General features: G+C 38.0%; 1 protein-coding gene across 1 annotated transcript in view; it reads right to left on the bottom strand.

Annotated features, from left to right (window-relative positions):
* Positions 1-12520, bottom strand: part of GSAP (gamma-secretase activating protein) — a 422579-nt gene that overhangs the window by 204599 nt on the left and 205460 nt on the right. The window contains exons 10-11 of the mRNA XM_053719170.1: positions 6432-6514; positions 1245-1298 (exon numbers count right to left, since the gene is read on the bottom strand). Coding sequence (XP_053575145.1) covers positions 1245-1298; positions 6432-6514 — 137 coding nt within the window. The remainder of the gene's footprint in view (positions 1-1244; positions 1299-6431; positions 6515-12520) is intronic.

Here is a 12520-nt window from a genome sequence, read left to right as displayed (position 1 = left end):
GGCGCCGGTATAGGGGGTAGAACAGTGTAGTTAGTGTGGGTGCTTAGTGACAGCTTGTCAATAAAGCTGTCAAAAAGCCGAAGAGCAGCGAGATCAGATGAGTGATAACTCTCACAATCCGCTGCTCATCGCCCCGTACTGGGTGCGCGGCTTTTTGACAGCTTTTTTGATAACTTAGGCGAACGTATTCAGGTCCGCGGCGGCGATGGTAGGCGAGCTTAGGCGGGCGTATTGGGCCGGCGAAGGCAGGTAAAGTAGACGCGTTGATAAGTACCCCTCTTTACCTCAAAAGTTTCTCAGTAGCCACATCCTATTGTAAAGGACTTCTAAGCAGCAAATCAGTAGGTCTGTCCCGGGACAGCCGAAGGAGCGAGCTTTCGTGCACACTCATATTATTTCCCTATTCAGTGTAAGGAATTTTAAGTGATCATGAGATCACAGTAAAAGAGTTCATGACCTCAGCACTGTTGATGCCGATTGGCTGCTGTTCATTTCTTCATTTATTTTTTTTACCTGCAGCTGAGTATAACTTTTTACACAGAATTTACACTGCTGAGCCGAGGAGATTATGAGGTAAAATATCTGATATTGATAAATTTGAGGGCATGTGATAAATAACTAGCCATTACAAGTGGCTGGTTATTGCTACCGCAAGCTTGCAGTAGCAATTAGCACTTTATAAAATTAACCAGAGATCAGATCTCTGGTTAATTTAATAAAATGTCCACCAAATGCCCCCAAATTCAAATGTAATATACTTTATTAAAAAATTAAGATAGAAGCATCTATTTTTTAATAAAGAAACTGCACTTTTTTTGCAGTTTTTGGGGGCTAAAGTTTGCGGCAGTAGGGTGTAAGGAAAAAAAACAGCACTGAAAAGTGCCATTACATTGCAGTCTATGGGAAATGTGTGTTCCCTGTAAATATAGATGTATATGCTTATATACATATGTGCTCCACTGAGTAATACCAGCGCACATTTGCGTGCACTGGTATTACTCAGAGCGCAAATCTAGCCCTTAGTGTTGTCATGATGTCATCAGAGGGCTAGAAACAATATTCAATTTAAAATAGCCTTTTTACCATTCCTGCTGCATGATATATAAAGGGGTGCAGCTTAATCTAAGGTAAGACTTTAAGATGATTAAGGTGTAGACTGTCCCTTTAATATAAATGCACAAAAATATGTAATCATTTAAATATATTAAGTTTTACAAATCCACAAACAAATCAATAAGCCTTACCTTTAGTATTGGCATATCGATTATGTCTATTGAACATGACACCCCTTCAATAACCTAAAATATAAAACAAGAATATAAACTCAACATATATTATTAACGCAAAGGTTTAGAGCAATTATAACCCCCCATCCAAATCGTACAGCAGGAAGGAAATGGATATTAAACACATGCAAACATATTTTTCTTCATTATTCAATTGACAAACAACTAATAATGACGTTAAAATATTATGACCAGCATTTGTTCATTACCAGAACTAACCAAATAAATGAATTCAACATTTATTAATTCTTTCTAATAGATATAGAAATAAAAGGAATTAATTAATGCATATTGTATCCTTTTATTCAGTTTGGTCTTGTAAAGATAGAACGCCTGCCAAAATATTTCATTTTCAACAATAGTCATATTTTTCCACCATATACAGTATATTAGTTTAATATGCAATTTATATTAAGGTTTTATTCTGATTAATGTAAACTGTGATATTTAATTAAATAATAATATATGAGTGCGGCCTATAAAAGTTTGTCAGTCAAGAACCCTAAAGGGACAGTCAACACCAGAATTTTTGTTGTTTAAAAAGAAAGAGATAATCCCTTTATTACCCATTCCCTAGTTTTGCATAACCAACACAGTTATAATAATACACGTTTTACCTCTGTAATTACCTTGTATCCAAGCTTCTGCTGACTGCCCCTTTATTTCAGTTCTTTTGACAGACTTGCATTTTAGCCAATCAGTGCTCACTCCTACGTCACTTTACGTGCATGAGCTCAATATTATCTATATAAAACACATTAACTAATGCCCTCTAGTGGTCAAAATGCTTTCAGATAAGAGGCAATCTTCAAAGTCTAAGAAATTAACATATGAACCTCCTAGTGTAAGATTTTAATGTGTATAAATGTAGTATTACTGTAGTTATAGAAAGATGGCATTATTACAGTTATAAAGAGGTTAATATGTTCTGTTTACTATTTTAAAACATCAGGCATGGAGCAATGCTGAGGTAGCCAGTTTACGTATACCAAGAGTTAAGATCATATATGGGTAGAGAAGATTGCTGTGAGTAGCAAGAGCTTACAATAATGTAGAGCACCTTATTTGGAATAGAGTCAAAAGTGTATTGTCAGCAGTTTTAAAGTGTATAAGAATCAGGGAGAAATAATGGTAGACAGAGTTCATCTTTGGAAAGGAAAACATCAATGATACATGCTATAGCCGGGACTCCCACAGGAAACAAACGGGGTAATATTCATTTATGTATTATTTCTCTGTTAAATTGTTTTTATGTGTTTAACCTTGTAAACAGTAACATGTAATCTTGTTATTTATCTGTTCTTTAATAAAATGTGTGATGGTTTAAATAGTTGAAGGTAGTATGGTTGTCTGTTTCTGGAGGGTTTTAAAGATATACAGTACGGTATATGAAATTCGTTTGCACAGGGCCCATTATTGATATATGTATATATTAATTTTGCGACGTGGACAGCTTTTAGCATAAGATCCTTTGGTTAGTTAAGAGTAACTTCTTACACTAGGTTTAGCTTTCAACTAAGAATACCAAGCGAACAAAGCAAAATTAGTGATAAAAGTAAATTGGGAAGTTGTTTAAAACGACATGCCCTATTTAAATAATGAAAGGTTTTTTTTGGACTTGACTGTCCCTTTAAATACTTAAAAGGGACAATAAACATGTTGTAATTAAAACATTTTCTGCAGTTTTCTAATAGATTACCATATCGGCAAAGTCTTATTGTTATTAGAACAGATTGACACCTTGTTTGCTACAACTGTTTTAGAGAAATGTGAGCCTCATAGTAAATGTGTTAAACCATTTAAATCTACTAAACCATTTGGCACTTAGGAGTTGCATATTGTACAATTCAAGGAACTACTTTATTTTTGTATATTTATATTTAATACTATTTGGTAGCTCATCAGTAAATTCCCTAATGAAAGCAAAATTTCCCAAATGTATAGAACTGAAAACAAATAGAAGTTGCATTTCCTGTTTCAGAGAATTTGGTTAGAAAAGGAAATTCTTCTATATCAGCTGGTCTAACATCTGCTATATAAATAACATAAAATATTACATAATACTTTGAAATGTATCATATTTACTGCATTAAAAAGGGACAAAAGCAGATGTATTATAATATTGTCAAACATGGCGGCTACTATTTATTTTGTTCCTTAACAGCCATTATCAAAGTCTTAAATATTTATAGGCTGTTTGCCTTCCACTCTTATATTGTTTTAATGTGTATAAGAAAGATTTGTGGTTCTTCGTTTTAATTAAAATAGATTTAGACGTTAAATGCTGATAATCCACTGAATATCAGTTGTCTACCTAGAACATCAGTTAGTGACTATTATAGCACTTGCTTTTCTGCATCGAGCTGCATCAAATGATATAACTTTGAAACACCTTCTTTGCTTATTAATCTAGACCGTTGGGACCTGTGGTAGCCACATGCAGATAGGCCTCAACATCCCCCCCACTTGTAAAAGGGGTAAGCAAGGAGCAATTGCTGCTCGCTTTTCTTTCATATGTGACTGAGCACGTGTTGTATGTCTACTTTCCATGATCAGCACTTGACTCCTGATGCTTTTCAGGTATAATATGGCAGCTAACGGTTTGTTGACTTAGATCTCTACCCTTCTTGATAACTATCAAGTGGCCTTTGAGAAAATATTGCTGTGTGCCTTTAACCCCTTGGGCGTGGATATCTCTGATGGTAACTCTTACACAGGTCCTGACCCCTTGTGGTATGAGGATGGCAGTGCATTGAGCCAAAGCACAGGCCACTTATCTTTTCCAGATGTTGTCTGGACCTAAAGGAGGAACTCCCAACCTCGCAAGCCCTATTGAGTGATCTCGCGTTGGTGACTCCTGCGGGAGATGATTGGGAAGCTGAGGCCGGGCCAGTCTGTAAGAGTGCCTGTGCCCCAGTCCTGATTGTGTCCATTAGGAGCTTAAAAAAGAAACAGTTTGGGATGAAGCAAAAGCTAGTCTACCCCAAAGATTAAAATGTACATACCTGCAAACTTTGCTCTACTCTTATTATCGGCCCTCCAGATGTTATGGACTACATCTCCCATAATGTTCTTTCAGCCATAATGCTGGCATGATGCCTGAGGAAACAGCGTAACTGCTGAGAAACGTGTTGCATATCTGGGGGTACAGACTGTGTATACCCACCAGCTTTTAACACTGTATTGTTTGAATTTTATATGGTTTTAATAAATCCGTTTTTAAACTACAACAGTTTTTACAAGCCCTAATTGCCAGGTGCACATATGTGTTGGGCCTACTGTTTGGTTAATCACTGAGTATGTTTGAGCTGTCCCTGGACTACGTGCAGCTGTCTGGAGAAGGTGAGCTGACACACCTTTATACTGTCAGCCTGCGTCTACTAACACATATGGGTGCTCTATGGAAATGCGAGTACCCTGTGTTTGACATTTTCTGATTTGTCTATTTGGTGAATGATACACACATGAGGCGCCTCTCTTATATTTGCTAGATGATCATGCTGGCAAAGCATCTTGGGAGATGTAGTCCATAACATCTGGAAGACCAATAGCTGCCCACCCCTGCTCTAAGGTTAACCCCTGTTTGGATGGTCTTGTCATGAAGTATAGGGGACCTCTGGTTCTGGAAGCCTTCTATATTGAGGAGTCTAGACAAGCTGTTTCTTTAAATGGATGGGGGTTTTTCTACCATAGCACACATACAAACTGAGGGAAGCCATGTCAATCCAGCAGTGGAAGATTGAGGGACATCTTGGCCACATTAGTAAAACAGGAGTAGGATGAAATATACCCTGGCAGTTACAGTGTGGACAGCTAGCCTTTTACATGCCTATGAATGACTCTTCTGGCTCTAAATTGTGACAATTTCTATGCCTTATATGCAGTTGTTTTATCAGTGATTTTTATATCTCATTATGATGGCTGCTACACCTAAGACTGGAGAATATATTTAGGTATAAGGTACATATATTACATATAGCCTCATGGACACGTAATAAGACTACCCTTCTGTAAGTGACTTTGGCCACTCTGTCCTCCACATAGCTCCTGATCTCAAACTTGTTTATATGCTAGCTGTCTTCATGGACAAACTGAATTCCCACCAATTGAAGATATTTTATATAATTTATTGATATATGCCTGCTTCCCTTATGTATAGCTTGCTCGGCCATCTCCCAGTCATCAAATCCAGTTACTGTGTTTTGTTCTAAAACATGGTATTTAGTTTGCACCCTGAAGTGTTATTAAACCAACACAAGACCCTAGTTATATGTATGTCTTTCTGTACAAGGTATGTTAGTCATTCTTTAAGATCTATAGCAACTATAATTCACATGTCCCTCTAAGTTACATGATATTGCTCTGTGAAAGGTCTATAACTTACACTCCAGTATGTAATTGATGATATGACATATTAAGGTAGTCTTTCATCTTTTGATTTTGGTCATAGTACTTAGAGGCTTAGCTCCTAATGTGCCATAGATAGTAGTCTTAGAAGGGTGTGTATGTGTGTACGTGTGTGTGTATGCGTGTGTGTATGCGTGTATGTGTGTGTTTATATGTGTATGCGTGTATGTGTGTGTTTATATGTGTGTGTGTGTATATGTGTGTGTGTGTGTGTGTGTGTGTGTGTGTGTGTGTGTGTGTGTGTGTGTGTGTGTGTATGTATGTATGTATGTATGTATGTATGTATGTATGTATGTATGTATGTATGTGTGTGTGTGTGTGTGTGTGTGTGTGTGTGTGTGTGTGTGTGTGTGTGTGTGTATATAAAAATTTTACAACAAAAATAAAAAATAATTAAATAGTAATAAAGATTATGGTCAGGATTTTTAATTATCTTATTATAATTACAGTGTTGATAATTGCAGGAAATTAAAGGCAACATTTGACTGAAACTTTGTTAGGGAGTTATGCAGTATCTGCTGTGCATATAAAGTACAACTGTGTGACAATTTTAGCACAAGCTCTACCTTTTGTACATTGTTATTGACACCTGAATGGAAGTCAACACTAACGATTGGGTCACAAAAAAAAAAATGAATAAATTAAAATTTTAAAGCCTTATTCTTAAAATCAACCATAACAAGCAATTAATATAATATCAAAGAAGTATAGACAACATGGCTAAAAGAAAATTCCAACCTCATTCCAAAAAGGCACGGATGTATATGGCAGAATCTTGTCCAGATAATAGGTGTCCAAGCTCAGCTTCCTATATAAGTAGGCTGCAGATGACATAAAATTAGTAAGAAAATCATAAAATTAATATAATCATATCCATGTGACTTTGTAAATATATTAGTAGTGCTATGGAAATGGGTAGCACTATACAATAAAGTGATAATAGTTTTCTATGGAATTCCAACCCAATCAACGCACGTTTGAATTAGAAAACCCCTACAAATGATTAAAATGGCATAAAAAAGGAAAATATTTTTTTCTTACACTTGGATTACATAAATCACCACACACAAAAAAAACAGAATTTATGCTTACCTGATAAATTACTTTCTCCAACGGTGTGTCCGGTCCACGGCGTCATCCTTACTTGTGGGATATTCTCCTCCCCAACAGGAAATGGCAAAGAGCCCAGCAAAGCTGGCCATATAGTCCCTCCTAGGCTCCGCCTACCCCAGTCATTCGACCGACGGACAGGAGGAAATATATATAGGAGAAACCATATGGTAACGTGGTGACTGTAGTTAGAGAAAATAATTCATCAGACCTGATTAAAAAACCAGGGCGGGCCGTGGACCGGACACACCGTTGGAGAAAGTAATTTATCAGGTAAGCATAAATTCTGTTTTCTCCAACATAGGTGTGTCCGGTCCACGGCGTCATCCTTACTTGTGGGAACCAATACCAAAGCTTTAGGACACGGATGAAGGGAGGGAGCAAATCAGGTCACCCAAACGGAAGGCACCACGGCTTGCAAAACCTTTCTCCCAAAAATAGCCTCCGAAGAAGCAAAAGTATATAATTTAAAAAATTTGGTCAACAGGAACCTCATTCTTGAAGGCCCATGTGGAAGCCACAGCCCTAGTGGAGTGAGCTGTGATACTTTCAGGAGGCTGCCGTCCGGCAGTCTCAAAAGCCAATCTGATGATGCTTTTAAACCAAAAGGAAAGAGAGGTAGAAGTTGCTTTTTTACCTCTCCTTTAACCAGAATAAACAACAAACAAAGAAGATGTTTGTCTAAAATCTTCAGTAGCCTCTAAATAGAATTTTAGAGCACGGACAACGTCCAAATTGTGTAACAAACGTTCCTTCTATGAAACTGGATTCGGCTATAAGCTTTTTCAGTGGTTCTTAGCTCCTCACACATGCATCTGCATGCCATGCTTTCCAAAAACAACTGCGCATTAGAGGCGCGAAAATGAGGCTCTGTCTATGACTAGAAAAGGCCCCCAGTGAAAAAGTTGTCCAATACAGTGCCTGCCGTTTTTATTAAAACAATCCCCAAGATTTAACAACTATTAAAAGTAATAATCTGCCAAATATACTTAGTAAAGTAATCGTTTTAGCCCAGAAAAATGTCTACCAGTTTTTTAAGCCCTAATGAAGCCCTTTATTCTTTTACTTAAACTAAGAAAATGGCTTACCGGTTCCCATAGGGAAAATGACAGCTTCCAGCATTACCGAGTCTTGTTAGAAATGTGTCATACCTCAAGCAGCAAAAGTCTGCTCACTGTTTCCCCCAACTGAAGTTAATTCCTCTCAACAGTCCTGTGTGGAAACAGCCATCGATTTTAGTAACGGTTGCTAAAATCATTTTCCTCTTACAAACAGAAATCTTCATCTCTTTTCTGTTTCAGAGTAAATAGTACATACCAGCACTATTTTAAAATAACAAACTCTTGATTGAAGAACAAAAACTACATTTAAACACCAAAAAACTCTAAGCCATCTCCGTGGAGATGTTGCCTGTGCAACGGCAAAGAGAATGACTGGGGTAGGCGGAGCCTAGGAGGGACTATATGGCCAGCTTTGCTGGGCTCTTTGCCATTTCCTGTTGGGGAGGAGAATATCCCACAAGTAAGGATGACGCCGTGGACCGGACACACCTATGTTGGAGAAACAAGGGTAGTTTTTCATGGTAGGTGTGGGTATTCTGTACAACTAAACACAATGAAATGCACACTGCCAAAGCAAAAGCAACACATGGGGATAATTGATTCAATGTTCATTAAAAGGAATATGAAACCCAAACTATTTATTTCATAATTTCCAATGGGAAAGTTATTTAAAATTATTAGCTCTATTCACTTCTATTATCAAATGTACTTAGTTCTCTTGCTATCCTTTGTTGAAAAATAATACCTAGGTAGGCTTAGGAGCAGAGAGCACTGCTGGGAGCTAGCTAATGATTGGTGGTTGTACATATTTGCCTCTTGTCATTGGCTAACCCGGTGTACTCGGCTAGCTCACAGTATGGCTTTGCTGCTCCTTCAACAAAGGATATCAAGTGAACAAAGCCAAAATTGATAATACACGTAACTACAGTTACAGTATCATGAAGATAAAAAAAATTTGGGTTCCATGTTTCGGGGACAGTCAACACCAGAATGTTTGTTGTTTACAAAGATAGATAATCCCTTTATTACTCATTCCCCAGTTGAGCATAACCAACACTGTTAAATTAATACACTTTTTACCTCTGTGATTAACTTGTATCTAAGCCTCTTCTGACAGCCCCCTGATCACATGACATTTTATTTATTATCTATTGACTTTCATTTTAGCCAATTAGTGCAGTGTCTGCCACAAGCCAAGGGCGTGATCACAATGTTATCTATATGGCTCACATGAACTAGCTCTCCCCTGTTGTGAAATGCAAATTAAAAAAGCATGTGATAATTTCTAAGCAATTGAAGACTGCCTCTTATCATATGAGCCTTCCTATGTTTAGCTTTCAACTAAGAATCCCAAAAGAACAAAGCAAAATTGGTGATAAAAGTAAATTGGAAAGTTGTTTAAAATTACATTCTTTATTTCAATCATGAAAGTTTTTTTTTGTACTCGACTTTCCCCCTTTAACATCATTTTGTATAAGAATGTAACTATAATTTTAAAAAAATGCAAATACTTAATTGCAATCAAATACAAATGCTGTAATGTTCATATTTAAAAGGGAGATTCACACTATGGTAAAACAGAAATCCGAGTTGTCATGTAGCATTAAACCTTTATCTTGGGAAGTGTCAGTTTGGGCTGCAGTATAAGATGGATGCACACATGAATTGAGTTGTTTTTTACTGCACTCGCCAGAACCAATCATGCGTAGCTTCCTGGATTGGGAGAGTGCAGCTTTAGGTTACCACTAAAAATCTGACTTCCTTTTTTCATTTTCAAAGTTTCATGTGTTTATAAATGGAACTGAATGTCAAGCACACAGAGTAAAAGGGATATGAAGGTGCAAAAATTAGATGCTCTAGTTTGTTAGACATGAAAGTCAAACTTAAAATTGTTTTTTTTATAGACTTCAATTTACTTCTAGCATCAAATTTACTTTCTTTTCTAAGTATCCTTTGTTGAAAAGCACAACTAGGTAGGCTTATGAGAAGCAATGAATTACTGAGAGCTGACTGCTGATACATACCTATAGTAAAGTATACAAAACTGAAGTCAGAAAGACCCCCAAACAAGCAACAACAGCTGCAGTAAAGGCCTCACAAACACTATAGGAGGATAACCTAGAATTTTGTGATGTCCATGAGTTATAGACTTCAGACAATGATTCACTGCAAAGGATTTTCAACCAAGCATTAATAATGACCATTTTATTTAGGATTATGTTAGTTTGTCCAGTAACTTTTGAGCCGCTAAAAATTAGTGGGCTACGTATGAAAATGAACTCTCAACAGTTCACACAATATTTTTGTTTACCCCTTGAATTTAAGTTGAAAGTCTGCACTTCAATAAGATCTTGATTGCTTCACTTAGGTCCACTGTGGTGACGTGCAGAGCTAAAGTTATGAAAATCGTGTCACTGTCCAAATACTTATGGAAGTAGCTGTATGTAAGTAATAGTGTGATAATAAACTACTCTGATCTCTCTCTCCCTCACTATTGGCTAAAATGCAAGTCTGTCAAAATAATTGAAATAAGGGGGCAGTCTGCAGAGGCTAAGATACAAGGTAATCACAGAGGTAAAAAAACTTAAATTATGCTTACCTGATAATTTTCTTTTCTTCCGACGGGAAGAGACCACAGCTGCAGTCATTACTTTTGGGAAATAAGAACCTGGCCATCAGGAGGAGGCAAAGACACCCCAGCCAAAGGCTTAAATACCTCTAATACTTCCGTCATCCCCCAGTCATTCTGCCAAGGAAACCAGAAACAGTAGGAGAAATATCAGGGTGAACAAAAATTAAATACCGCCGCCTTATAGATAAAACACGGACGGGGAGCTGTAGACTCTTCCCGTCAGAAGAAAAAAAAATTATCAGGTAAGCATAATTTAATTTTTTCTTCATAAATGGAAAGAGTCCACAGCTGCATTCATTACTTTTAGGAAAACAATACCCAAGCTATAGAGGTCACTGAATGCAAACAAAAGGACGGGAACAGAAGGCGGCCCCTTCGAAGGGCATCACAGCCTGGAAAAAAAAAAACCTGACAGGACCGGGTTGTGTGTCCAAGCAGCGGCACTGAGTGGTCGCATACTTCCAGTGCTCCAGAGAAATAGCAGTAATCCGCCGATTATCGTTATACTACCACAGCATCTACGAGAATTGCGACTGGTTTTGCAATCATCAACATCAGTTAATGCCTTCTACTACTTAATTTGCTGTACTTATGACCTAGGAGATGGAATAGGACAACTAAGGCCTGCAGCGGCGGCAAACCAACAGGCAGTGCACCCCCCCCGGATATCGGGGTAATTGGCCAGAGCTGGTTGTGTCCAAAATCTATACCGCTACCAAAAAAAGACTCCCCAAGCCTTCACAACCATTAAATATCTGTACAATTGACTGCACGAAAAGCGAAAACACAGCACTAGTCTGTAGCTATGTGGTCTGACGGGGCTTCCGGGACTCTCACTTTATAAAGCTGGAAGCCATGCTGCAAGACTTGATGGACAGACTACCTTTTGAGCAGGACCTTCAAAACTTGGTTAATAGAATTGCCCCAGTGAATTATAGTAAAATACTACTGCAACATCAGTTCGTAGGAGAACCTCTTGTGACACCACGGCCTGAAAAGAGCACTCAACCTGAGAAACCATCAAGCGGAGGGATTACCCACCCAAGCAATAACAAGATAACGCCACTGTTAATTCAAAAGTGGGAGCTTATCTTGAAGGACGTTTTTGATGAGCAATATTATCAAGTCATTCACCCTTCCTACATGACCTCTGCCACGGTGGGGAGAGGCACCGCTAACCTACCTAGAATGGCTCCCATAGAGGAGATAAGCAGACCTCAGTACACAAAACAGAAAGCTACTACAGCAACCTTCATAACGGATGAGCCGGGGGAATTGCCATATACACCATTGACCCCAGAGAACAGCAACTCGACATATTGGCACCTAGAGACGGAGCCGCAGCTTGGGACAGCGTTGCCGCTTAGGGAATTTAGGGGGGACTCCTGGAGGGCCACTGGCCTCATGTTGTCAGATCTCCCGGCATGTTTCACCATGCCAACCATTGGTTCAAACCCCATCAAGTTGGGTAGTTCAGTCAACATGCCGACAGATCGCCAAGGGAGTCGGTGTCTACAAACTTTGCCACCAAATTACATTATTAAGGGACACTTCGAACTTCCGTTATGCCCCGCTCACGAATAAGTTTCTATAAAAAAAAATTGCCTTTCACTTTCATGGTTCAGATAGAGCTTTCAATATACTTCTATTATCAAATTTACTTTGTTCCTTTACTTAACTGGTTAACCAATGCCGAGGCATATACTGTATGTGCAGCTCAAAGTAAGATACCATGCCCTAAAAAGCTAAGTATAGCTCCAATAAGAATATGGGACCAAATTCCCAATCTAGCCCACAAGTGGAAAAAAAAAACAATCACAAATCAATATATAAAATAATAAAAACAATAAAACACAAGAGTAATAACAAAGAGGGACACTCAGATGGATCAGTAAAAAAGGGATATAGGTTTGTGTCCTCTACACATGTAATGCCTCCATGTTCTCCCCTCTCATAGTGGGATGTATGTGTATATTATAATATATACTGTATGTATATATAGGTGAAGGACAATCTGCGTAAAA

Source organism: Bombina bombina, chromosome 6 (assembly GCF_027579735.1).
Source record: "Bombina bombina isolate aBomBom1 chromosome 6, aBomBom1.pri, whole genome shotgun sequence".
Taxonomy (NCBI): Eukaryota; Metazoa; Chordata; class Amphibia; order Anura; family Bombinatoridae; genus Bombina; species Bombina bombina.
The sequence above is the reverse complement of the archived record's forward strand: the minus strand, read 5'-3'. Positions and strand labels throughout refer to the sequence as shown.